At 42.9% G+C, this 27,800-nt stretch overlaps 1 protein-coding gene across 1 annotated transcript in view; it reads left to right on the top strand.

The window, feature by feature from the left end:
• The first annotated feature begins 265 nt into the window (after positions 1-265).
• PTPRG (protein tyrosine phosphatase receptor type G) overlaps positions 266-27,800 on the top strand; it is a 412,947-nt gene continuing 385,412 nt past the window's right edge. The window contains exon 1 of the mRNA XM_075514168.1: positions 266-851. Coding sequence (XP_075370283.1) covers positions 767-851 — 85 coding nt within the window. The 5' untranslated portion in view covers positions 266-766. The remainder of the gene's footprint in view (positions 852-27,800) is intronic.

Genomic DNA, 27,800 nt, shown 5'->3' with positions numbered 1-27,800 from the left:
CCGTCGCTGCCGGCAGCGCCCTCCCCTCCGCCAACACACACTCCGCCGGCAACGGGGCGGGCGCCGCCGCCGCTCCGCGGAGAGTGCGCGGGGCGCGGAGAGGGCGCGGAGAGGGCGCGGGGCGCGGCGGGACGCAGGGCAGCGGTGCGGGTGCGTGCGCGCGAGCGGGCCCCCGCGGCGCGCGCGCCCCCGCCCCGCCGCCGCGGCCGCTTTAAGGGCGGCGGGGGCGCGCCGCCGGGGCGCCCGGCGCGCCGCCGCCTCGCTTCGCCTCGCCTCGCCGCCGCGCCGCGCTCCCTCTCCCTCTCCCTCGCCCCGCTTTAAAGTCTCCGCCAGGATCCGGGCTCGCCCGCCACTTCCTGTACGGCAGGATGGAGCGCGCCGGGGCCCCGGCTGACCGCCGCCCGCCCGCCCGTGCGCGGAGGCGGCTCTGAGCGCCCCGTCCGCGGCATGCCGCGCGCCCCGCCGCCGCTGCCCGCCTGAGCCGCGCCGCCCCGCGCCCCGCCGCGCTGTGCCGCGCTGTGCCGCGCGGGGGGTCCCCGCGCCCCGCCGGCGCGCCGTCCCCTTCCTCCCCCTGCCCCACGGCTGTGGGAGCTTTTTCCCTGCTGAGGAGGCGAGCGGGAGCCCCCCGCTTTCTGCCGCAGGAAGAGGGGTGCGGGGAGAAACTTATTTTCAACAAGTTTGTTTTTTTTTTCTTTTTTTCCTTTTTTTTTTTTCCTGTGTGTTAATTATTTTAGCCCCTCTCCCCTTTCGATGTGCGGCTTTGGACATGCGGAGGCTACTGCAACCGTGTTGGTGGATCTTTTTCTTGAAAATCACCAGCTCCGTGCTCCATGATGTGGTGTGCTTCCCCGGTGAGTGAGCGCGGCGGTTGGGGGGTTCCCGCTGCCTCCGCCACACGTGTCCGCGACCCCCGTGGGGTGCCGGCGAGGCACCCCGCGAGTGCGGAGGATGCGCCAGGGACCGGGGGGGCCCGTTTGCACGCGTGGCCCCAACGTTGGGCTTCCCCCAGCTCCGCAGCACCCTCCCGGCTGCGGGCAGCGCTGCCCGCGAGTGGGGCCGCGCGCGGTGCATGGGCTCGGCTCCGCGCTCCCGGCGCGGTGTCCCCTCTCTCCGGTGCATTGCAGCCCCCGACGGCGCGGGGCGGGCGGAGGGGGTCCCTGCGCGCTGCCCTTCTTTCGCGGGGCTGCCCGGGGGCTCCCTTTGTGCTGCGGGACTGCCGCCCGCCGCCCCCAAGGGAGCGTGACTCCGCGCTCCGATCCCTTCTTGCAAGCCCCCGTCCTCCGCCAAAAACTTAGTTGTGCGCGGATCCCTGCCCTCCCCGCCCCACTCGTGTCCGCGGTGGGTGTCTCGCCGTTGCCGGCGCGCTGACCTTGGCAGGGCGGGGGGGTGGGGGGGCCGCGGGGCTGCGCGCCCGCTCCGCGCCCGGGGCTGGCTCTGTGCAACCACCACCCCACGCCCGTGGGAGAGGGGTTATGCGGGCGGAGGCCACCCAGCGCCCACCGTGCTTTCCGCCCCCCCTTCGCACCCCGTGGCTTGTTTCTGTGCATCGCTCCTCGCCCCCCACCGAAACGCAGGGGCCGCGTATAACGGGGCCGGGCGGGCGCTCGCCTCGCTCCGCGCCCCGCCGTGGGACCCGTGCCTGCCCCCGCCCCGGGAGCGCCCCCGGCCCGGGGGAACTCGCAGCGCCCGCGCGGGGCTCCGGCTCCCGCCGCCTCCGCAGTGCCCCGGGCCGTCCGCCAGGGGCGCTGTCGCGCCGCCGGCGCCCCCGCGGGGCCGCGCGCCCCCCTCCGCGCCCCCGCCCCGCGCCCCTCCGCGGGCGCGCAGCGCGGGCCCCGCCTGCGCGCAGCCCCCGTGAGGCAGCTCGGAGGCACAGCGGGCTTGTCGTTTTTTTTTTTTTTTTTGTCGTGCCCCCACCGCGTCTGCGGCTGAAAGGATCTTCCTGAAAAGGGCTTCGCACCCCCGCACGCCCCCAAAGTGGTTTATTTATTTATTTTTTCCGGGGCTTCCCCCCCTCCTGCAGTGGTGGGGCGGGGGGGGGCCGTGCGGTGGGGTCCGCGTGAGCTAGGTGGGGTGGGTGTGAGGTGGGAGGCCTCGGGCAGGGCGAGTCCCCCTCGCCCCGCGACTCCTCCTGTCCCTTCTGTGAGCTCCTGATGCAGCCCGGGTCGTCGGCTACGTCCAGGTGTGCAAGTGTGAAAGGAAAGAAGTAGATTCTGGAAGCTTTATAGGAACTTCCACTCCTGTTTCTTTTTTTTTTTTTTTTCTTTTTTCTAACCCCAGACACAGAGATAAGCAGATAGACCCATCATATCCCAGTCCTTCCAGCAGCTTCTCACATGGTAAAATGATTTGAAGCAAAAAGAAAATAAGTTGGAGAGAGGGTTAATACCTCTGCAGCTCTTGAAGAAACATTTATCTTCTTTGTATTGATTTCTTCTCAATTTCAGCCCTCAGAGTGAAGCCTTTCTCTCTGGTTCTGATATATATTGTACAGTAATTACATCTAGAAGGCAGGCTCCAGGAAAACAAGCTATGATGTAGGTTTAATATGACAATATTGCACGACTTGCTGATTTAGATCAGTGGTGTTTGAACCAGATGATATTTGCGTTATGGTTTGAACATAAAGAGGAATGCAAGCAGAGAGTAGTAGGTCTATGGACATTTGCTGCGTGTAGGTAAACTCTTTAACGCTAGAAGCGGTAAAACAGCTGTGTAATACTTAGGAATGTTTCAGGGCTGTTCATTGCTGAAGGTTTGCTTGGAAAGCAAACTATTTTCCAGGAGGGCTTTTCTGCATTTTATTTTCATAGAGGGCTACCATGTTAGACCTCAGTGGTTTGCTTACTCTTTTATGCCTTCTTCTGAAAAGCAGTAATATCTGGTGTGTGTGCGTGCAAGGGGGTGGTAAGCGAGCCATCCTGATAAACGGGGACGCTCCAGACTCTGATCCGGTACATCAGAGATGCCCGAGGCAGGAAAGCTGCAGGGAGGATCTCAGTGGACTATAACAGGACATTGGTGCTGACAACATCCAATGGCAAATCATCGGAATTTGTGTTGGCGGGGAATCCCAGCAAGATATTAACTGTTTAGTATCTACCACTAATATTTCAGTACCTTTTTATAGCGTTTTCTAGAGAGAGGATTAGAGAATTAAGGTGTTAGTTATTTTATGTGTTAATTTACAAGCATCTTTCTTCCCTCCGCTTCATACCTAGCTCTCTTTAAATGAAAGTGAGGTCACTATTTATTTTCTCCCCTGCAAATCACTTCGCTTTGTGAAGAAAAATAAAGGCTATTTTTTCTTTGTTCAGCAATGATAAATGAACCATGCAGAAAATAAGTCTTTGCAGTATTCCTTTGTTAGGAGGATTGTAATAGGTTTTCACTGTTTAAGTAGGTATTTTTGTTTCTGTTCCTTTGGTTGCAATAAAAGGAAGGAGTCATTCTTGCACAAAAAATATGAGAGTAAGGTTTTGCTCTTTCTGAAGTGTTAAGTTTAGTGCATTTCTCTGTGGGCTTGTCACTGGTAATTGCATTGCTTAATAAATCAAACTAAGACAAGGTAAGAGAGGTTGTTTCCATGGGGTCTGTTTGCTCATTAATTTAAATTCACAGTACCAAAAATCAGTAAGACATAAATATTAACATTACTGTGATATCCTTACTACGTAGTTTCTCAGTGCTTTGCCAAGATAGGATAAATATTTTTTTTGTAAAGGAAAAAGTACACATTTGTGCAGTTCTTAGCTGTTGCTGTGACAATCCTGTCATTTAAGGAGTGACAATTGTTAGCATTTTCTTAGGCTAGATGCATAAATGAAAGTAATTTATCTTAAATCTAGATTGGCTCTGGTAATGGATCCAATTGTTGCTGACCTGGTAACTGTCTGTAAATGGGTTTTAGATTTTGAGTCTTCATAGTTCTGAGCTGAGAGTTAATTTTGCATGTAACTGTCTTCTGCTTGGAGGAGAAAATATACTAGGAGCTTTTCCCTATGAACTAATCAAATGCTACTTCAGATATTTTTAAAGGCACAGAGAAGACTGGCTTTGTTTATTGAAGATTTTACAGAGGAAGGTGCGTTGTGCACGTAGAGAAGTACGGAACGTACAGGAGAGGGCCCTCCAAGACTTTATTTAAGTCCTGTGGCTTTTATGAAGATGACACTTCTTACATTTTAATTATCCCTTATTTTCAGTGCCTTTTTAAAATATGCTTTACATTACGGGAAGTTGCTAATGGAGTCCTTGCAGATAAAGAATGTCAAGTGAGCCTTCCCAGGCTGTAAGAGCTGAGCTTGCTGGTGCGCTTCTGGGTGGAAAACTCAAGGGAGAGCTTTGCTATCCATTAGCAGGTTTACAGGAGCTGATTCGTGGTTAACAGAGCCAGGACACAGCTTTTAAAAGTCTTCAAGTAGTCACAGGAGCTGTCTGCACTAGCAGCCAGAGTAAGAGGCTTCCTAAATTGGGGAGGGAGGAAGGGACATCACAGAAGGAAGGGATTTCAGTCCATCCAAAAAAGAAAGGAACACAGTTTGAAGGTAACTGGAATCCCCTCAGTCATATTGGGGTGTTTGCAAAGTCTAAAAAGCCTTTATTCAGACTGGGGACGTTGCTCTGCTTGGAAGAGTGAGGAGGATTTTTTGCCTGTGTGTATGAGTTAGGATTCCTATTACTGCTCTCTCATCCCCTATCTCCTCTCCTTTTTGTCTAGGAAATGGGGATGAAAGGGTTTTTGATCCTATTCAGAAAATGGATGTCTTGGTCAGAGCAGTGAGGAACTTCTGTGAGTCTAGCACAGGGATGTTATGTTGTTCACCTGATCCTCCTGCATCCGTGCTGGGAACCTCTGCTGAACAAGTAGATCCTGCTTGGTACCATAAAAATCACCGAAAACCACCTATTGATTTCAGTAGGGTGATGGTTTCACTTCCAGTTTCTGGGTCTTTGCAGGGACAAGTGTTGCGTGCACTCAATTAAAGCTGTACTGTTACCAAGTTGTGCAAGTTTAATGGTTGGGGTTTGTTTCCAATGACAGATAAGACCGATAACAGTGAGGACTCTATCCATGTTATGATCAGTGCTCAAGGACTAACATATTTAGAGTATTCTGAAATAAAATGTTATTAACGTTGACTCTAATTTCAATGTTCAAGTTTCATGGCTGAATTAAAGAAATTACTTCAAACTCTTAATCTCAACTGTCCTTGGAAAAAATGCTAATCATTTGGTTGCTGCTTTTTAGCAGCCAAATGAACATGTGGCATGATGTGCTCTGAAGCCTAAGGGTATAGTAATAACACTGTACTTTAACTAATATATAACTTTAATCTGAGAAATTATGAAAAAATGAGACTAATTTCTGTTTGCCTAAGTTACTGTGCTTCCATTTTTAAAGATCAGAGTTGCTCCTGTGTGTTGATGAAATTGTAATTACTTATATTTACATGCCATGCTGCTTACAGTTTAATTCTAAACAACAGTTTTTAGTTATTTCAGGAAGTGGAATCTCATCAGTAGAGACAAGTGTTCTTAAAAGATATGGAGTCATCTAAGGGTGCAGATATGCACCAAATGGGTTAATTTATAGTTTTATATTTCCCTTCTGGGGACTGCTTGCTGCTTTAGGTGCCTAAATATCTCTACAAATTTTTCCCTCCTTCATGAGGTAAACTCCTGTCAATGTTTCTTCCAAATGAAAACGGTGAACCTGCATCTTCTTGCACCAAGTTGACAGCAATGTGACTTCACCGATTGCCAGAGTTACTCCCAGGAAGAATTGGCTTGTATCAGCTTTGTAGAGACATGCAGGGATTGGGAAGCAATGCAGAGAAGGAAGATGTAAGTGCACACTTTCATACTAAGCAGAGGAACCTGTGGCGTGGCCAACTGGAGATGCCCAACTAAAGAATAACTTTTGACGAAAGCAGCTAGTTTTTACATTTTTGTGTAAATAAACCTTTAGAGAAAAAAAAAATCACAGAAAAATGATCCTTGGTTGCTGCTAATTTTTCCATTGCTCAATATATTGTGGTAGTGCTGCTGATCATGTTATCCATGTTGCAGGCTATGGTTAGCCACAACATTACTTGCCGCATTACTTGCCCCGGGGCAAGTTAAACTGGCTTCTTTCTTTTAATGCTGCTAACGTGTGGTACAGCTCTCCAAAGTGATCTTGCCCCACTTCAGTGAGGACAGGTGTACTCTTAGATGAATCAGGACTACACTGGTCATGTCTTCAAACGCTTTGCCTTTCAGTGTACCATCATCTTATTGTGCCCTGGCAGCTGTGCCTCAGTGGATTCCTGGTTTATGCCTTGAGCTGCCACATACTTGTAGCCTAAGCAGAGGCTCTTCCCACCCAGAAAGTGAACAGATGAATGAGGGTGCAGATTGCAAGCACGCTATTGAAGGTACTGCGATACTCCATGGGTATTGCTGTTCTTGTTTCATTTTTCCTTTTCTCTGATTGCTAGCAGTATTAATGGGAAGCTGAAGGAAACAATGGTGGTGAATAAAATCCCCAGCTGACTGGAGGAGGAGGGAGGACACAGGGCAGTAGGGAAACCAAGAAGTTCATGCAATCACTCTAAGATATGTTTTTATTAACTGAATGGGCTCACCTTACGGCAATTTGAATTAGTCTTCAAGTGAACTATGGTTAAAGTAAAATCAGTTAGTGCATGGCCTTGTTTTTTTTTAATGTGGTTTTGTTATGCATCTCTTAAGTTTGCTTGGGAATTGAAGTACTAACGTTCTTAATTATCAAGTCATTTGAATAATGATGAACCATTTTCTAGAACTTAAAACTTGACCGCATCATGCACCTGCCAGCAGTACTGACACATAAAATCTCAATTGACGTGGGTGTCGCAGTTTTTCTATGCATAAGTGCTGCAGTGATGCCTGAATATGTTTATCCTGTGCCAGTGCCTGCTTTGAGGGACTTTGCATTCATAGCATGGAGGCCTTTCTAAAGAAAATCTAGGTGTTTTGAGGCTTGGATGCTTAGCTTAGGAAAGCTGCTTTGAAAAATCCTTTTCTCTGCTTGCAGGTACGTAATGAATGAGACCTTGAGCCCTGAAGAGCTGCATTGGTATTTAGGAGCAAGATGTGGGATGTTATTTGGTCTTGTGGCAGCTGTTTTGTTCTCTTTTTTGAAATAAAATGTGCCTGTCTCCCTGACAGAGTGCTGTTAAAGTTCTTCTGTTGGGAGTCAGTTTATTCTGCTGACAGTAAAGGAAAGCTATCTGATAACTCCTCACAGGCAAAGCGGACGGTTGTTCAGTTTTCCCATACTTCACTCTTTCCATCTTCTGTCCTTGCAGGAGGCTTGTAAGAGATATATAAAATGCTATAATACTTGCTTTAATCAAAGCAGTGCCTTGCTCTTTCCTTACTCCTATAAAAGCATCTACAATTTGGATTATTGTTTTTTACCAGTCTGAAGTCTTAGACCTGGAGTTCCGTGGTCAGTTTGTCAGACTGGTTGAAACGCAGTGTTAGTTGTCCCAGAGTGGAAGAGGACTTCACTGAAACAAGTGGTGAACACTGAATAAGCAGGATATGAAGGTAAAATCACTTGTGCCAATCTACTGGATAAGCCATTTTTCTGCTGCAGTGGTAAATAGAAACAGTTGTGTCCTGACCCTTGCTGATCCTAAACAGTAAGCAAGTTACTTTCTTTGGGCCTTATTCCATTTCTTTAAAACAAGGATGTCAGTGAAGTCACCTCTGCACCACTGAGGACCAGTGCCTGCCTTTGTGTCAGTTTGGTGTGCTCAGAAATGCTCTCCTGTTAAATATCTTTTTTTTTTTTTTCTTCCTTTTTTTCTTTTTTGTCCCATCTTCCCCTTCTGGATTTTAATCCATTTTATATCTTAGGAGGTAGTAAAGTTAGTGATACATATCTCAAAATAAATAAGTCTTGGCTAAGAGTTTTTTTAGAGCAAGTTTAGTGATTTTTTTGATGGATGTATGTTTATATAAGCCTCAGTTTAGTGGGCCTCAGCATGAGACTGTTGTGTCTGTCTGTCCCCCCCTACTTCCCACCCCCCGGAAACTCCAAGATGAGGCAATAAAGATACCTAGTAACTTCAAATAATTAAGTACAGATCTACATTGCTATCACAAATGAGTTTAGGGATTAAATTTTCGATAGACTTTCATTGGTGTTTTGATTCCTAAGGTGCTTTCAGACTTCTGGAGATGATGGTATAGATTTCCTGCAGTCAAAGTAGAAATGAGGGTTTGTGCAGCATGACTGTCTCTGTAACATTGCATTCATTTAGTAGGTGGGCAGAGAGAACCAGTCGAATGTTTCTTCTTGTTGGCCTCCATGCTACTTGTAACTAGTTTACTTATTCTTATAGTGCAGTAGCTTGTGTATTTTTGTATTTAAATCCATGCTTAAAGTACAACTAACATTTGCCTGTTGACAGCAGTTGCATCATATTTTAATTGGTGAGAATTGCTAATGGAGTGTTCAGGTTCTAAAATTAGTTGTTTATTTTTCCTTTCTTTGCCCAAGGGTTTTGCATCAGATTATATGGCATCAGTATAACTGTTTGTTTTCCAAAGCAACACCTTTGTGCAGTTTTAGCTATTTAAGTAAGTGTTAAAAGTCTGGGCTCAGTGACAGCAGATTCAGAAACTGTGACTTTTTAAACTGTTTCTTACTACATTGTTTTTGCATTGTAAAGTGATTTTCTCTTGTTTACTGTGAATTAATTCATTGTTATCTTTGTAAACCTGGGGCGCAAAATGTGCAAGTTTATAATGTTTTATCTTGGTGTAATGGCAGGTCCTCAGCTGCTGAAAATTGTCATAGCGCTACTGATGCTACTGTTTCTGTGGCAGCTTTCATCAGGTGAGGATTTGCACCATAACCCTCATCATGGCATTATTCTGAAAAACAACTGTGCAATTTCTTTTCAATATTTCCATAGGCTGGCTTTGTGTCAAAGGTGCACGGTTTTGATACTGTCTTTATGCTTCTTGGAGGATTTTTCTTGTACTGTGTGGTGAAATGCAAAACTACCTCTTTGTATAATTCTGCTTGCTGTGAAGCAGAGGTGCCCAGTCCTTCCGTTAAAATTCTGGCTTTCTGGAGGGATGCTTGTCATGTGTATAAGTCCTTGGAATCGTTATGTTGGGTTGTACCTAGTTTTTTTTGACCAAAGCTATGGCTATTGCAAAGGAATTAATGAGGTTTTCTGTCAACAGCTGTCAGGTTTTTAAAAATCGATTATTTGTTTGATGCCCATCTTGAAGCGATGCCCAACTTCTTTTCCTTGAATAAAGTAGTTACCAAAATAAATAAACTACCAAAAGAGTGATTGAATTATTCGCTGTAGCTGTGAAGCTCAAACTGCAGATGTACAGCCACTTTAACAACTATCTTGTATCTGATTCACTTCTCTCTACTAGTTTAAAGAGCCCTCTGATACTTCGTTACCGTGAAAGTACTTACACCTTACAATAAAACCATGTCACAATGTCCTGATTAACTCAGTGACCTGAACTCCACAAGCCTTTTGCTATCAGATTTTATCCAGCCCTTGAATAATTTTTGTAGCAATCTTTTTTGCCTTTTCTCCATTTTTTTTTTCCAACTTATTTTTAGAAAAGTGCACGCCAGATCTGAACGCTGGTCTTATTCATATCATATATGTGCGATGCTATTGCCCTTTTTGTTTGTCCAAGGATTTTCAGTGGCCTATTTTTCTGCTGCAGCAAGAAAGCTCATGTTGATTGTTTGCCTAGTATGACTTCTAGATCATTATTGGAGTCAGTGCTCGACAAAATAGTCTGCTGTTCAGTGGATATGGCCTGGATCACTAATTCTTAGGGTTTTTAACTTTATTAAAATAAACTCTTCGAATGGATCTCCTTTTTTTACATGACTTGAATACAGTTATAGTGGCAATTTTAGCAATAGAAAGAAAGGCAGGCCTCTGACTTAAGTCCTTTGCAATCTTAGTGTCTTCAATGCATCTTTTGTTCTGGTTTTGTTTGTTTCCTTTTGTAGCCCAACAGTTTTTAAAGGGAGTAGCAGTCAGTGCATCCCATAATAGTCCAGGTCCCTGTTGTGGAGTTATCTAAAATGGGTATCTTAGGGTTTGGCTTCTGTTAAGCATTGTAAACTGAAAGCTTCACACAGCTCCAGAACATGACTGTGACCTTCTGGTCACAGTTATCACCCTTGTGTGGTAACACTGATGTGGCTAACAGTTGAGCTTCACTGGAAACTTGGACTGGGAATTACGATTTGGATGTAACCCCAAGGAAGCCATAGATTTCTTAAGAATGTGTTTTTTTCCCCATCCATTCCCTCACCCTGTTACCGTTACTCATGCTGCTGTTTTTGGTAGAAAGTGTTTCTTGTAGCGTCCTCATTTTCTGCTGCTGCTGAATGCAGGTGGGGGGACTGGATATTGAGCTAGTTGCAAGAATTTGGAAGATCTGTTCTGTTACTGTGGCCCTGTTTCCATGAGGGTGGCCTCCCTTGGATGCTTTTAGCTTTCCACCTTGATTGTGTTTGTTTTGGGCAAACTTGTACCGTAGACCACATGAGGAAAAACAATCCCTTCTTCCCCAGCTAATACTATCCTGTCTGGGAAGAGGCTGGTGTCTGTGAAGGTAGATGAGAAGGTGGAGAGATCCTTACGACTAAAGTACAGAGGGTGTCCAACCTTCCAAATGTGAGAGCCTTCACCAAAAACCACTGAGAAGACCTGATCAGCTAATATTGGATCAAGTTCTGGCATGCTGAAACGATCATAAAATTAATTGTGCTTGATCGATACTGATACTTCTCATGTGCTTCAGGAGAACAGAGTGCAGTATGAGCCAGCCAGGCCCTGGCAGTGCGTGCTGCCTGGAGAGCCGGGAGGAGTGACCAGGCAGTCTTCCAGGAAGGTTTTAACAAGCCTTTAAAGTGATGGACTAGATGGCCATCGCCAAAAGTCCCTGTCTGTGCTGCACATACTCTTACTCTGCACCCTACGCCCCTGGTTGCCCCTGCTCTGTGTCCATGCTTGCCCTGGAGACTGGAGGAGTAAAGCGTATCTGGAGCTGCTGCAGCCTTACAGGAGACTCGTGGTCCAAGAGCCTCTGATGTGCACGGAAGGGGAGTGTGATGCCCAATGTTATTACTTGCTAGAGCATGAAGCCTGCAAGTAATGGTAATACAAATGCATTTCAATTTGTAACCTGGCCTTCTGTATCAAGATTGGACTACTTCTATTCTGTTGCACATGTGCATCACTTGGGGAAACATGCTGATAGTACTTAACATTTAATTGCTTCTCTTGATTTTATTTGTAAATTAGAATCTAGAGGATCTGTAAGAAAAAAAAGTAGAGCTTAATTGGACAACATTTTAGAGTAACTGAAAAAAAAAAAAAGACATGTAGCTTTCCAGCTTTTGGAGCTGAGACAAATTCAAACTTACTTATTGATCCATACATATGATATCATATTTTAACTACTGTCTAAACTGGAGGTCATCTCTATACTAGATTGCTTAAGAATCTGTCTATCTTATCACATCTTGTACTCATTTATAGTTGTTTCCGTTTCTGGCTTTGTTGGAGAGACAGCTAGTGTTTCAACCTAAATTAAAATCAATAAGAAGCAATTTCGTTTGTTTTTTAACTACTAGAGCAGGCTTTTTTTTTAGTAAACCTCTGTATGTTCAGCTAAGTCACTTGGTTCTTTCCATCAAGATAATTGCCAGACCTCATTAATTCCTTATTTTTGCATATGTAGGAATGGGTTTATTTTCCAGTGTACCTAACAAAATGTCAAATATGATTTAAAAATAAACATTTATTTTAAATCATCACTGAGAAATAAATGCAGTAAAGAATACTTCGCAGTTAGAAGTAGTTTAAAAACATCTTGAGGGGAAGCACACGCTTGGGGGCTGTGGTGAACGCTGTTGACCCTGGAGTCCTGCACTGGCAGGGTAGCACAGGCTTCCCCTGGCACATTTGGGCAATGTTCTGCAGGGATGACTTCCAGTGGAAAAAGCGGAGTCTGAGTCTCTGTGCCTTCAGTCCTTGGCTTGGATATATCTGCATCACACCAATTCATGTAAGAAGCTGTTGTCATGTTGTCAGCTGGCTTTTACCACACAGCCAGCAGATTGCCAGCAATAACAATTAACCTGGGTCAAATTCAACATGGAATTCAGACTGAAGCAATGTTGGTTCTTCCTAGATAAGGCAATGGTGAACCATAACATAATATTTGAGTAAATATCTGAAGGTAATGCTCAGATGAAGTGTCCAAAATAGGATGTGTTGCTGCTCTGGCAAGTTGATCAGAGGGTGCAGGAAATCATCATCTTTAGTTTGCAGTACAGGCTGCCCAAATGGACAGGGATGGACACCTTACTGTGTAATGGTTGTCCTCCATGTTTACGAAGTTCATGAAGGTTCAGTTTTAACTGGCAAGGCTTCCTCTCACTGATGCAGGTATCCAGTTGGAAGACTTAGTTTGTGTCTTAAGAAACAGCATTTCCATAAAGGGTAGACCAGATGCTGTGGTAGAGAACCTGACTCTTTGGTGGAAGCTTTTGGTAAAGTGTTTGCTCTACCTCTTCTGGGTGAAGTGACATTTGGCATCTAGCAATGTTGGGCCAGTGTCTATATGAACATTTATATTCTGCATCTTGTTTTAAATTGTGCAAGGTGAAACTTTGGTCCCTGGAAAAGTGAATGCCAATATTTTTCTCAGGTGGTTCTTTGGGTTGCTCTGATCTTGCCCAATGCTTCTCATAATTTCAGAGATGTTTAAGAATTCCTGGAATTCTTAATTCTGAATATAAGAACCTTTTGGATGGCCTAAATCTCATTTCATGTTTAACTTTCCTTTGAGGATCCTGAATATTATGAGCTACCTGTTACTTCAATCTTTTGGGTTCAGTTTTCTTTCACCTTTTCTTTTGCTTCCACTTGCTTTGATTCAGATATGTTAATGAGTCAAGGATGAGGGCAAACCAAGGGCAAAAAGGGGCAGATCTGGCTACCCTGGTAATCAAAGCAAGAGTCTGTTCCCTTAAGTAAACTGCTAAAGCAGTGTTTTGTAGGAACCAAACATAATTAGTAACTAGATGACACTGATGAAGAGCACATTTCCTTCATCCTTGAAGGCAACTTAAGAGCTGTGCATGAATTGCTTGAATTTGATCTCAAAACAGCAAACCATTTCTTTTTAACTAATCCCTTAAAACCACACAGGAATTCATGTTTATGTGCCAAGAAGCCAGCTGTGTTTAAAAATGTATGAGCAGACCTGGTACACAGAGTTCCAGGAATGTAAGGTAAAAGTGACTTGTCCGCATGCTAGTGACACCTATCGTAAGTGAATCCCAAGCCATAGTTCAATACAAGGAGTAATACATTACAGCACAAACAGATTCCCTGTCAAAAAGGTAATTAATACCTCATGTCAAACACTATCTGCGTGTACTGCTTTCTCTATTTCATGTTATTAAGCAGTGTGACCTTTTCTCTTTCAACAATTAGCTTTCAAGGTGAAAACCAACTTAGGAAGAAAATTAACTTTTTTTTTCATTGGATCTGAGGGGTCTTACAGTTTCTCAGTAGTCTTGATTACACCTTCATGCTGTACAGTTTTGATTGCTATCTTGATCAATGACTCTTCATTTCTGTAGTTTGAGATTGCATTCCCCTATTTGCTTCTGTATTTGGGAGACATCATCGGGCACTTTGGGTGCAGACTGTTTCTGCAGAGCCAGGCGAGGCTTGTAAGATGCATGCTGTCGATAGGTAACAACTCTAGCTTGTCTCATTTGCACTCTATTAGTAGCAAGTTCACTTGCTAAATAATTCTGTTCTGATCTTCAGTTTTTAATTTGCCTGACAGTTGTGCTTTCTCTTGAACTGAGGCTATGACCACCCGCTGTAATAAAGCAGTGCTCTCTTTCTTTGCAAAATCAGATGTTTCTAAACTACATATGCTGAGTATGAGAGAGTGGGCTTACAGTTTGATTTGCCTTTTTGCTTCTATTTGTGAAAGAGGCCATCCTGCAGTTTGCTACATTTGGTTGCATTCCTTGGAAAAAATGTTGAAGCACATGGGCCTTACTGAGAGTATTCTTTCTTGATGAGCTGGAAATAAAATACATCGTTTTGGTGAACACCATTTCTGTTCTCACTGACTGTCTGGGCCATACAATACTGAGCAAAATAAAGGATCAAAGCCAGTAGCACTGTCCTATCTGCCCTGGAAAGCTGATGAATTGTTCAGTGCTTCCCTTGGTGCCTTTCAGTGACTTCTGCTGTGATCGATACAAGCAGCATCAACAAAAATTGGACCCTTCTGCTAGTTCTCATGCTTGCAAGTACAGTGGAGAAAGCTCAATTTGTTTTGCTGCTTAAGCCCTTGCTGTCCTCACACATGTGCTATATGAGAGGCCTGCTTACCTATTTGTGTTTTATTATGTGACTCTGCTGTCCTACCTTCCAGGATGACACTTCAGTAGTGCCAAGCTGGTTGTGAAGGAGCTAATGCTGTGGTTTTGTGTGTGTGTGTGTGTATATATATATAAAAGCTCCAGACATCCTTCAGCTGGACTGTAAGGATAATGCACTGTTAGAGTGTCTTTAATATTTGCAGCCTCTCTCAGAAAGAGCTTAGGCTGAAGAAATGTCTATTATTCAGAATTATCAATACCTTTAGAAAGCTGCTTTGCCGTTCTTTTGCTCTTTCATCTTGACTGTTTTCCACTGATGAATTGTTCCGATGGTCACTGGCCTTTGTGGTTATTCTGGTAGTCTTTGCCATGTGGGTTCCTGAGCCGCCATCCTTGCTGCAAAACCAAAATCCAGCAAGAGCTGCAGTGCTGCCTTCCTGAGCACTGTATTGTCTCTGCTGTAGGTGTTTGCCTCTCATCTGCATGAACACTCCCATTTGGACTGGGGGCTCCTTTCTTTGCCCCATCCCTCTCCAGTGTAGCTGGGCCCTTAAGCTTACACAGCGTTTGCTATCCAGGCCTTATGTGGGTTTCCAGCAGGAATCACCAGTGCCTGAATGCATAAGCTGAGGCTAGCTGTGTCATTCTTTCCCTTGCTGCTGAGCAGTTGGAGCAGTCTTCCAGACACTGGGACCTGATTTCGGGTGTTTTGTATCTCATCCTTACTACTAAGGAGGATGCTCTGATGCTCTAGGATTAGTCCTCTGCTGTGTCTGGTCTGTTGAGCACTTCTGAGGTGCTGTTTTGCATTTAAGTTGCTATGTGTTGCTATATATTTATGTATGAATATTACTGCTTTTAAAACCTGGCATAATAATAATTAAGCTTAGGAATTATATACCTGAATAGGTTTCTTCCATTAGTAAATCAGTTAGTAGGTGGATTAGAACGAATATTCAGCAGATGATGTAGTAGTAGAGTAGAACTGACTTCACATGGGGGATTCATAATGTGTGTCTGAATCCATGCTTATAGATAAAATTGTGAAATGGGATTTTTTTGGAAGAGTAGTCTTGTCCAAAGAACAGATGATACTACTTTATAGGGTAGGAAGCTTCTTTGGTAGGTGATACTGAAGTCAGATGGCCTCGTGATTCCTTTGGCTGAAGTGTGTTAGGCTGAAGGCTATATTACAGAGTAACAAGTAATTAGTTATACAGGATTGTTGGTTTCGGTCTGGAAAAAACCTTCCCTGTTCAATTCAGTGGAGATTTCCACCTTGAGTGTGATGGCGCAATGTCAGATGAAATCTGATTAGTGAGTGATTTATTGCAATGTTGACAAGAAAAAACTATCTACTACAGGATACGTTGATAGAGGACAATGATACTTCATTGCAGTTTCTTCCCTGAAAAGCTACAGTGGCATTGATGTTTTATTGTTTGCACGTTGCTTCATCAGTTTGGGCAGTTTGTGTCATGGAGGGGAAATGTGTGGAGATTGCTTGTTTTCAAACACTAATGCCTATAGACACATTTTTTTTCAATGAGTAAAACCAGTGAAGAAGCAAGCTATTTGTACAATCATGTTCGCAGTCAGATTGCTCCCTTTTCCTGCCTATGCTCCATTTTACGAACTATATATTTTCTTTAGTGTTTCAAGAAAAAGACTGAAAAAGCAATAGAAACTGTGGCAACAGAGTCTGTGTAAAATACATATTGGTGCTCTAAAAATCAGTTTAATTTTAGCACATATTTTAACAAAGTTCAGCTATATTTTTCTTTGCCACTTCTTCCCCAGTTCAGCTGTTTTCCATTCCATGCCAGGAGTGTTTGTGAAGCCCAAAACTCTCACTGTACAACACGTGAGAATTCTGCAAGTGACAATTATAAGGAAATTGCATGGTATAATATACCAGATCATAGGTGACTTGCCCAAGGCATAAAATAATTGAGGGTATCTGATGATAATTTTGAGGAAAAAAACCCCAACTGATTCTGGGGGACTGTGTATTGTAGAATCTTAAACTTGATAGTTTCTAGTGCCCTGGTTTGAACCTTACTTTGAAGAAACATAGGCCTTTAAGAGCTATGGGGTGTGTTGCCCCTAAAGACCTCAATGTCTCCTGATGTTCCAGTATCCCTGAGAAGGGCACCGACGGACTGGGCTGTAGCTGTTTTTGAAATGACGAATCTGGACAAACATGCTAAAAATACCTTCTTAAATTGGCTTGTGTGTAACCAGCACTTCTCAGATGACGGTCTGCATTTTCATCACTTCAGGATGTTGAACCAGGTTGAATTGCTCTAGCTTTTGTTACTGGAGTTGGATCTGACAGCTACAGAAAAACTGAATCTGATACCCTGTCTTCCTTGCAGTGAAGGCCAGTGTGAACACATCGCACCTGTGACTGGCAAACTGAACTCCTTTGTTCTCCTTAGACCAAAGTCACCCCTGATTGAGAAGCATTTAAATTTAATTAGACTTGAACAGTTTGGACCATGTTCATCAAAATATACCCGTACACACGGTCTGTCCTGGCTCCTCATGTTCCTCTATCTTGTGTGATGCTTAAAACATTGCCGTGAAAGGAGACACTAAGGAAGGCATCCAGTTGTTTCCTTGCATTCAGTGACACAGATTGTTTTGGTCAGAGAAACACTGTGAGATTCCTCATTGCATTCTCCCAGCTGTGTGGGTGTGGCTTGAGGGTTCTGGTTTGGTTAACGTGGGAGCTTGGATAACTGAAGGTGTATGTTTGGATGAGAAGTTCTGAGGAGGTGGCTGTGCTTTCTCCCTCCTAAACTCTGGTTCAGCAGGGTGCTGGCAAAGTTATTGATGGTGCTTTCAAGCCTTGCTGCGCAAGGATGAGCAGTTGTATGCCCAGGCATATACAATCAAGGCTGACTGAACCAAATCAAGGCTGACTGAACCAGCTTGCTGAAGCCAGGATGTCTTCTCTCCCTATTGTGGCAAAGGAGAAGGTGAATTCCTGTGCTGCAGTTTGTTGGGCTCAGATGAATTTGGGTATCAAATGGCAAGACTTCCTAGTGCTTTAACCCCTGTGGAGACATAGAGTGAGAGAACAGCCAGGTACTGTGGAGCTCTTTGCATCCTGGGAGAGAGGAGCACCTTTCTGGTGGGGAATTAAGGATCTTGGTGCATTGCCATGCCATCAGTGAAGTTAGGCTGCCAGACAGCCTTCCTGGCCTGGAAGTTATACATGCAGGTGTCAGCCTAGCTGAATTCTCTCCTTGGGAATGAAGACAAGGACAAGTGTATGTTGCACAGCAAAAGATTGGTCTGTTTGAGTGGATCCAAGGTGCTTGTGAGGACTCTGTGGTATCTGTGTGGGCACTCTTTATTAGGCTAAGAGACATCCTTAAGGGTCCTCATGTCTGACAGTCCTGAGAATGAATACCTTGACAATGGTGTATATTCCCCAGAGAAATTGTTTTTTTCCTTTAATGGCTTGAATTTCTTTTGGATGCACCTGTCTATCAGACCACCCTACACGTCAGAAAAAAGAAACCTTTCCTTAGTGTTATCCGAGTTTCTCTGACCTAGAGGACATTACAGCTACACCTTCACCCTTTGAGCTTCTGTAAGGCTGGCTTCAGGATGAATCTGGTTTGCTCTTGAGCTTCATAATCTTGAAGTCAGTGTTGATACTGAGCTGGTGGAATTTTTCAAAGAGGACAAATAGCAGTAGTCTTTCCATTTCCCTTTAATCAGATAGCTCTCTTCTGAGACAGGCTAAGAGCTGGTTAACTGATGTGCAGTGGCTGAAGCAGATCAAAAAAGATACATCCACTAATTACCGAAGTTTCTGAAAAATCCATAATTTTTGGTGCGTAAAATAAATTGTGTCTGGGTGATGGTATTGATATGCTCTTGATCATGCAACAACCATCTTTGCAAGCCTGAGTTTTCATTTTAAAAGGCATCATTGTCTGTTAAATATTTGGGCATTCATACTCCCCCTGGGTTGATCAACTATTTGAAATGAATTATCTCACAGTGCTGTCACAATTAAAGAATGGCATGCTCAGGTGAAAGGGTTTGTCTGTTTCATAGATTGGAGAGATATGCTCAGTGAAAATGAACATCCTCCCAAGGTTAAATTATCTATTTAAAGCTCCTCCAATTACAATGTTGGATAGAAGGATTTTTTTTTTTTTAATGTGGATAAGAGTTAGCAGAGGACAAATGACATAATTGGAGGGGGAGAGAGAGACTTGATACGTGCTTGCTTCTAAAAGAGTGAGAGGGATAAGGGGAATATAATGCCAGGGAACTGTCTTCAGATATCTTAGTCCTTTCTGGTTGCCTTAACCTCAAGCAGTCTTTGCAGGTTGGGAAAGAAAGAAAAGAAGAGTTAGTATTTGTGTAAAAGCTTCCTGTGACTTCTCCCAGGTGTGCTATGTGGGACTTGATGCCATCTGGCCTTTTTGTAAGGAAAAAGTAAAAAAAGCAACCCTCATATTGGGATGTATAAGTAGTCTACTTTTTGCTCTTGTATAGCACAGAAGAACGTATTAGCTGGTGAGTTGAATTGACATATTCCTTTGTGCACAAGTTATAGCAACTTAAATGAAAATTACACTCATAGCAAGAGAATGCACTCTGTTTAAATTAGATAAGGAGATTATGACAGAAAGATCATTGAATGAAGGGGGTTTTAAACTAGCCAGTGAAATAAATGTATGACTTCAAACTTTGTCTTGCCAGAATTTATTAATAAAACACGATGAGGTCTTTGGAATACAACGAAGACCTCTTCCTTTGAAGGTTACAGTGTAATTTGTGTAATTGTGTTTGTGTAATTTGACTTCAAGATATGTCCTTGTAATTTGGTAAACTGCAGATCTTGCTCCATTCTATTGCATTTTTCTTGTGCCTCATATTGACACATCTAATTGCCTCATAAGTATACTCAGTTTAAAGCCATTGCACTGCCCTCTGGACCTTGAGAAATTCACCTTGCGGTCTGTAATGATAATCTCTGTATGGATCTTATCTGTGAAGCAGCTGGCCACCTTTGCTTGCTTCCTTACTAAGTATACACAGCTAATTGCTGTTCTGAATAACCTCCTTTTGCTATCAGACAGCTGAAGAAAACTTACTGTATGATGCCTTAATTTTTCCCAGCTGCAGGATGCCCTCTTTTGGCAGGGAAGCCAGAACACAGCAGTCGCAGGCATCCTCTTGTCAGGAGCTGGCTGATCCTCACTGAGAAAATCCCCTAGCACTGTACGTGTATGGCACTGTTTCAGCTGCTCCTTTACTGAAAGTGTGTTTCCTGCTGGAATGGGTTAGAAGAGTAGCTTTGGGCAAGGCAGTGATCAGTGGTGGTAGGATGTGTATGTAATTATGAATATATTCTAATGACACTCTCTTATTCAATGGATTTTAAACTCTTGAGCTCCCTCAGTACGAAATGGGTGCTGAGACAGCTAGGCAGACTTGGAAAAAGTTACCATTTTAGTGCTACTTTGTTGCTGAACTCCTTTGAAATCAACAGAAACTGTGGGCAAACGATTTACGTTCTAAGGAATTAATACTATGTGTTGAGTTTGTTCACCTAGAGAATCTGAGATGAGGCTGCTCTTGGCTGATGAAGCAGGGAGAAATTTTAAATCTGGGATGAAAACTCCAAACACTGCAGAGGGAGGTAAAATCAAATTGGATAAGAGATGCCCGTGGGAGGTTTGAGGGCAGACAGTCATGTTGAAGAGTTGAGTCACTGGAACTCTGGGTGTAGACAAAGCTGATTTCAAGGTGGGTTTTTATTGTGTTCAGTAATTTCTCCATTGGCTTTACACAGCAGGCCCTAAAGAAATGGCTGTTGTTAAAACTGTTGGAAATGTGAAGTGTCTTTAAATCTTAAAATTGCACAGAATTTTTTTTTAAATTATTTAGGAAAGATACCTCTTCACATATGTATTGATTCTTAAATGAATGGTATGAGACTTGAAAAGAAATTGCAGCATTTACAACTTATGTCTATGTCCTTGGATTGAAATATTATGTATAGAGTTCAGAGCAGAAGATGTTGAGTGAAGTTATACAAGCTTAATAAAAATAAACCTACACATGACTTTGCATAAAGGGGGGAAAAATCAAAGGACTAACAAATTTGCATAGATAACATTTGAATTGTTAATGCATATTGCACTTCATTGCAAGGATGTCATTTTTAATTAAGAATAAAATGTGGTAGATATTTTAAATGGAAAATGATTATAATTGCAGATGGAAATTGAGGTAATGAGAACTGGTTTAATTAATTGTTAAAACTTAACATTTTACTTTTTTGTTTTTTGTTTATAAGCTTGTAGTCTGTGGACACTGACATTTGTAGATGTGTATATTTAAACATGCAATGATTAAGGCATGAAATGTTGGCAGCAAACACAGTTTTAGTCTGAGTTGTACCAGTTACTTGAAAGGGTCTGTTTGTATGGATGGACTTTTGAGCATCTTTGGTAGACAGACTTTGCTGTTTGCAGGATTGGTGTGAAATTGTGGTGTAAAAACTCTATTCCCAAAATGTCCTTTTTAAACCATATTTGTCTTTCACTGTGGATTTCACAGATGGTGGAGATACTTCACTGGAGAAAAATGAGGCATTTTTTGTACCAAACAACTGTTGCCTTTAAAGTTCTCCATTGATGAATATGACAGCACCGTATTGACCTGAATTTAACTCGGCAAGATTTTGTTGATCTGTTGTGCTCTGTCTGTGGTTAACCGACGTGGCCCTTCAGGAAGCTGTGGGCAGCTCTTCATACAGCTGAGCAGATCCATGCCTGTAGAGGAGGGAAGGAGAAACTGGGGTGTGCAGCTCCTATCATCAGACCCCCTGTGTATGTCTTGGGAGGGTTCCTATAGCTCCACAGAGCAGCCTGTCCAGCGAAAGTCTGCCAGGGAAGAAGATGGTGATACTGGAGGGGAAGAAACTTCAGGTCTGTGCAGAAACAGCCCTGCTGCTTTGCTATGCCTGAAGGGCATTTTGGACACAGCCTGTTCTGAGCAGCACTGGATGCTGCCACTGTTGGAGAAGGTCCTTTGGCCCTGTGTACAGCACCAGGGTATAGGCCCCTATGGGGGCTGTCTGTGGGATTTGAGAGTGGGGAGCTGTGGGGTGGCACATAACTTCTCAGTATGTGCTTTATAATATTTTCTTGTTAAAACTTTGTCAAGGTCTCTTAAGATTTACAACCTTGTGTTTAGGGAAATGCAGCATGAAAACCTACAAAACAACCATGTCCTATTCCGATAGCTATGACACCTGAGGTAAGGAAAAATATTTGTGTGGAAGTTTTAGCAATAGAGAGTACTTCTGCCATTTGAAAGCTTGGTAAACTTATTTACCAAGCTTAGAGCTTTGTGACCAGAAAGGATTTTGAAGTGAACAAAATTAGTGTTGCCACTTATGTTAAGAACCATGTATGAAGTCTCTGTCATCTCTGGCTGCAGAGGGACTTGGAGAGAACTACAATTAGCACTAATTGGAGTTGCGTCTGAATCTTCTGTCTGTTGGTGTGAGAATGGACCCTCGAAGTGATTGGCAGGAACTACCTGCCTGCTCTAATTCCCTGAAGAGCTGCTCCCTTGCATTGCAGCACATCACAAATGAAAGGAGTGTTTACCAGAAGCGACCGGCTAGCATGCCCGAATTATCCACGCAGCTCAGATGCTGAAATTTAATGCAAGTTACGCAGTGTGCTGGGTACTTGTAGCTGTAATAAAGATGCACTACAATTTTTTTCTGAGAAGTCTAGAGTTTTGATTCCTGCAGATTTCATTGCTCTGTGATGCTCTGCAGAATGAGTGGAAAAGAAGGTTTGGCATACCAAGGAGTTGTGTAACCTTTTCAATATGTGTGGTGGGTTTTTTTTTTTGTTTTGTTTTTTTGTCTAGTCATGTGGAAAGCAGCGCTTCAGCTGAAATCTAGCTTGCGTTAGCCATGTTGGTCCTGGGAAAAAATCTTGCCAAAGTAGATAAAAACTATATAAGCAGAAAGACACATCTCTGCTTGGTTTTGTTGCCCCTGGGTAAATAAAATAAAAACCTAAGAAGTAAACTAATATTCAGTAAAATGATAAAAGAATTTACTTGACAACGTAGTGTGATTCCCCCCCCCCCCCCCCCCGAAGTATGCAACCAGAGATATGAAGTATGGTAATGTCACTAGGGTAATATACAGCTGATAGCAGTGCATTCATTTGCATTTCTTCCCCTTACCTTGTGTTTCTTTTTTCCCTGAAGCACATGTGTTGGGAATTGAAAATGCAGTTTGCCTATTATATGCTGGCAGTAATCTTTCAATTTTTTTAATGTAAAAAATGAGGCCACAAACACAAGCAGCCACTGATGTATGGGGCTATTGATGGGAATTGAATTTGCAAAGGGAAAATGGGATTTGGTTGTAGTCTGAAATGATAATGATGTAGCCCAAATGGATTTGTAATGGTCATTCATTCATTTTTTTTCTGCAATTTTGTGGTTTGACAAAACATATTTATGCAGGTGACTATGAAAGTAGCATGAGTTCACTCTGAGTGGGAGTTAATAGCTAATGGCAAATAATAAGTATGCAAAGTCTGAGCTTGAGCCTGTTCCCACAGACTTCATTAGGTGAAGGAAGGGATGCTGTGATTTGTTTTCCTAAGAGGGGAGAAAATGGTCAGGGTAGTGCTGCTTTGTGAGATTAAGAAATAATACAAAGAAAATGTACCTTGACATGAATTCTTAATGTATGGATTTGTAGTATCAACCTAGTGAATGCTTTATGCAGCACAACTAATGTACGAGACACTTTGCACAATGTTTAGATAAACTAAGACTCTGCCCTGAGGAGTTTCTGGTCTAACTATGGTCAAACCAATGTGCATTATATGGAGGTGCTCTGTTAGACACTTGTGTTCCTGTAAGCTGTAGCTGTACCTGTGTGACAATCCCCTTCCAGCCTGTAGTCTGAATTTGTAATTTGGGCTGCCCGAGGACTGCGGAATTTGCCGTATAACCCGAGTGCAGTTTTATGTGCCTTATGCTAACTTTCATGTCGGTCTGATTTCAGTGGAGCTCTGTCTTCCCTCCTGTGAAAGCGAGGGGAGAATGACATGCCAGTGTTCATATGGTCAGAACAAACTGGTGGTGACAGGAAAATGATAATTTAATGGTGTAGATGGATTTTTGGCTTTGTCTTCCTCTCGTTTCTATTTTATTTCCTTCTTTTTTTGGACCAGTGAACGTCACACTTGTAAACTGCCTTCCATTTTAACTGGAGTATAGTCCTTGTTAAACGCCACATAATTTAAAAGTATGAATAGAAGTAATTATGGAGTATAAGAAAAGTGCTTCTGGTTTTATAAATGTATTCCTTATTATAAATTTTTCCATTTAAAATCAATACAGCCAGTGGTTCAGATGCAAAGGCTGAAACACATGCCCATGCAAAGAAATCTGCTCTCAAGCTGTAGAAGACAAAAAGGGAGCGCATGGAGAAAAACGGCCCTGATTTACCTGTAGTTAATATTGCCCCTATTTTCCTCTTGCCACTGATTAAAGCCTGAGCTTTCTGAAAAAGAGCTTGGCTTAGCGCTCCGAAGGCAAGCTGTGGTGCAGTCCTTGTGGGGCCTTCCTGGGGGAGAGCAGGCACCTTGAGGGTTGCGAGTGCGCGGCAGGAAGCCGCCTATTGTGAGCAGAATCGCTCAAGTATTTCCTGCAATGTAACTTCAGCTATTTTGGCTACAGGCCTTACTGCTTTTGGGTGGTGGTTTTTTTTTTTTTTTTTTAAGCATTCCATGAATGGTCCTGATGCAGAAAGGCTGTGAGCATCATAAGTCTGTTTATTTTAATTGGCTTTGCTATCCTGATAAGCTAAAGGCAGAAAGAGCCAGGCAGCTCAGAGGGCTGTGGGTGGGGTTTCGTTTGTTTAAATATCGGCATTTGGAAACTGCTGGTTTGTTTTATAACTAAGCGAGACTAATGCAGGCTGGGTTAGTCTGACATCCCGTTCGTGTGAACCGTTTGGGGCAGAGACTGTTTCCCTGTCTGTACAGTGTTCAACACACTGCAGACCTCTTCAGAGCTTTCGAGTGCTGCAGCAGTATAAATAGCATTGAGGGACAGTACTTTTCTCTGTCTCCTTCCTTTGTGAAGGAGGGCAGTTTCCTCTCCTGGTCCATTGTTCTGGTCAGTTTTGCACAATGATGAAGAAAAAGCTGCAAATACCAAGACGTGCCTGTCACTCTTTAATAGTCACCTTTGAATCCAGGAAACCTGTGCTGGGTCTGTCCTTATGAGAGTGCTTCAAGGATAAGTGCTGCAAGAATCCAAGAATTTTGTTTTGACTATGAAATTGGTAAACATTTCCCCTCTAAATTTTCAAATGTTAAAACTAGATTTGCCAGTGGTTACTTTAAAAATACTATTGTACCTTTTTAATCTCTTGCATTGGTTCTAATGGAGTACGTTTTCTGTAAGAGACTTAATCTTATTTTTTGTCTGTTTAGGACAATCTGGCTGCTAAACAAGCCGATTCCTTCTTATTATATAGTAATTCACATTTGTGAAGCAGTGCTCTAGAACTATCTGGACTGTGATGTAAGTTGCACTTTTAAGGAACATAATCTTGGGGGGAGGTGGATCCCTAAAGAGTAATTTTGCAGTTTCACCCCAGTGCAGTGAGTGTTGTGAAAGGTCAGGTGCCAGCAGTTGTAAAGCTTAGCTGGCACAGGGTTTGTGGGTGTCTCCTCAGGAGTAGCGTAGTTGCAGGCATTGATGGGAAGCCATGAGAGCTTGCAGGTAACACAAGCCTACAGATAGTCTGTGCGACATTTTGACTTTGTGCTCAAGGCACAGCCAAATAAAGGTGGATGGAACCACTATGTTGTTGACTGTTGGAGCAGGAGCTCTTAGCTAATATAGGAGAGACTCATACTTCATGATATTAAGTTTCATACTCTGTGTGTGCCCAGCTAGGCGTGTTACGTTGCAACTGTGAGTACCTTTGGTTTAATGCTGTGTTCCTGCTACATTGGCTCAACAGCCCATTTTCACCTCTTGGCTTTAACTCAGGAGCATACTTGCACATGAACTTAACTCTTGAATTCTTTAAGTGTGTTATTGAATTGGAGCCAAAATGGCGAAAGTGAGAAGTTTCTCACTAAACAAGTAGACTATTGTTCTTTTAAATTTTTTTATAAAAACTAAGCAAATTCTTTCTGAAGCTGGGTAGGTGATTGTACTGGTTGGTGTTTTCCTTCTATTTTGGCAAAATAAATATTTGTTGCTCTAATAACTTGCTGCACGTACACCTCAAATGCCCTTTCACACACTGCAAGGGGAAGAAAATTGACGTGCCATTGCAACCAAATGTGCTCGGATAGAACTCTTCCGAAGTCTCTGTTTTGTTCTGAGGTGGGTCGTCTTGTCTCCTGCAATTCAGCAGAGGTTCACCCTGCTACAGCTCCGTTATGAAGTGTTTTGGTGATACTGTATTAATGAGATGGAATTGTCAAGTGTAACCCAGTAATGTTCTGGTTGATCAGTGAAGGTATTTTTTTATAGTGTATCTATGTACATGCAGACATTTGTTCTGAATACTCTTACTCAATGGCTCAGGGTTCAGTTGTTTTACTGGAAATAGCAAGTATTTTTCGTCTTTTCCTTACTTAGCACCCGCATAAAACATTATGCTCATGAAACATTTATGGTAGCAATCCATTAACAGAAAGACAAAGGTTTTCCTCTAAAGAGAATCGCCAAAATGTCTTGCTGAAATGAAACCTGTTCTCCATCTGTTTTGTATGCATTATTGCTGCCTCTTACTGAAAGTTTAAAAGGTCCGTGTGATGTAACGCAATGATACCTTTGTGTGCAAAGCTGCTTGGAAGCAATCTGAGTCAACAGGAAAGCAATATCTTCTTAAAGCTTGTGACTTGTATTAGTTTTGTGATCTCGGGTATGAAGGAGATAAAAAGGGCAAGGGTTTACTGTAGATTCTCTTGAAGGCATGTAGAGTTCTTGAAGTAGTAATAAATAGCAGATTAAAATTGATCTCAGTGAGACTTCCAATGTTAACCAGTGTTATGGAAGTAAATGACTTCAGCTTTTTGGCCGCTTCATCAAACAGATCATGTTGTATTGTGCTGTCAAGAAACTGCTTTACCTGAAAATTTCAGCTATGGAAATAGCCTTTCTGGAGTATCTCTAGAACAGTAAGCTTAAAACTATAATGAATGATTGAATGACTATTTGTGTGTATATACACACACATCATTTTAATGGAAGAGATAATGTTCCTGAAGACAAGATTAAGGATTCAGAGGAGCATTAAAAGCAGAAATATTATTTCAAAGTGAAGGGGAGATGAGAATTTATTATTAAAATGTTAAAATAATAATTAATACTGCTAGGAAATGGTAGAAGAAAAACTGTCTGGTTCAGCTGGTATAGATGAGCAGTTTTAAAACCACAATATGCCATGAATCACTTCCTCAAAGTGACAGGATCGCTTGGTGCATTGTTACCAGTGATAATTCTGTTGGCTTGGGTGCTTTTCAGTGGAAGAAAGGGAGAAATGTGTCTATATATGGTCTTTTACAGTGGAGGGCAACTGACTTCACAACTGCTAGATGAACATGGTGATAGGCCTAAAGCAGCTGTTTGAATACAGAGCCTATAACACAGAGCCTTGATCAAATTTACCATCAGCCAAAATAAGCGCATTTCTGCTGAAGTCAGTGGAGTTGTGCTGATTTTCACTACTTAAGAAACCGGCAGAGGGTTTGCTTTTGATGTTCAGGTATGAACCGTACTCAGTGTCTGGTGCTGTATGGGGGGACGTTCTTGGTGTTTGCTGCTGCTGAAATACCACTTAATTGCACCCTGGGTTTCCGTGAACCCATACGCACTAAAACAGTTACATGGAGAAGGGAAATATTTAAGAACTAAACATGGAGAACTTTTATAAACAGTTTTTTTCTGTTTGTTTTGTTTTTAATTTCTTATGGATATTAGGACCGTAGGAGATGATCTAATAGTCATGCCTGGCACTGTTACTACCTCAAGATCTGTTTCCAGCACTTCTGTCCTTCACAGGAACGCTCAAAGGTTTAATCTTGTTGTCCTGGCCATTGCTCAGAGAGCCCTGAAGGAAAGTTTTTATAAGAAGTATGCTGTACTAAGTAGGTGATGTGTTTTGCTAGGCTCTATAGTTTCCAGAGGAAAGAATGACAATTTTGTGAGTTCCCAAGCACTTAAAATGTCCAAAATCTGATAGAGAAGTGATTGGTTTTCTAGTGAAGGCTAGAACTTAGTATGTTATCTTCCATGGATG

The sequence above is a fragment of the Mycteria americana genome, chromosome 11 (assembly GCF_035582795.1).
Source record: "Mycteria americana isolate JAX WOST 10 ecotype Jacksonville Zoo and Gardens chromosome 11, USCA_MyAme_1.0, whole genome shotgun sequence".
Lineage (NCBI taxonomy): Eukaryota > Metazoa > Chordata > Aves > Ciconiiformes > Ciconiidae > Mycteria > Mycteria americana.
This window is presented reverse-complemented; position numbering and strand designations above follow the sequence as displayed.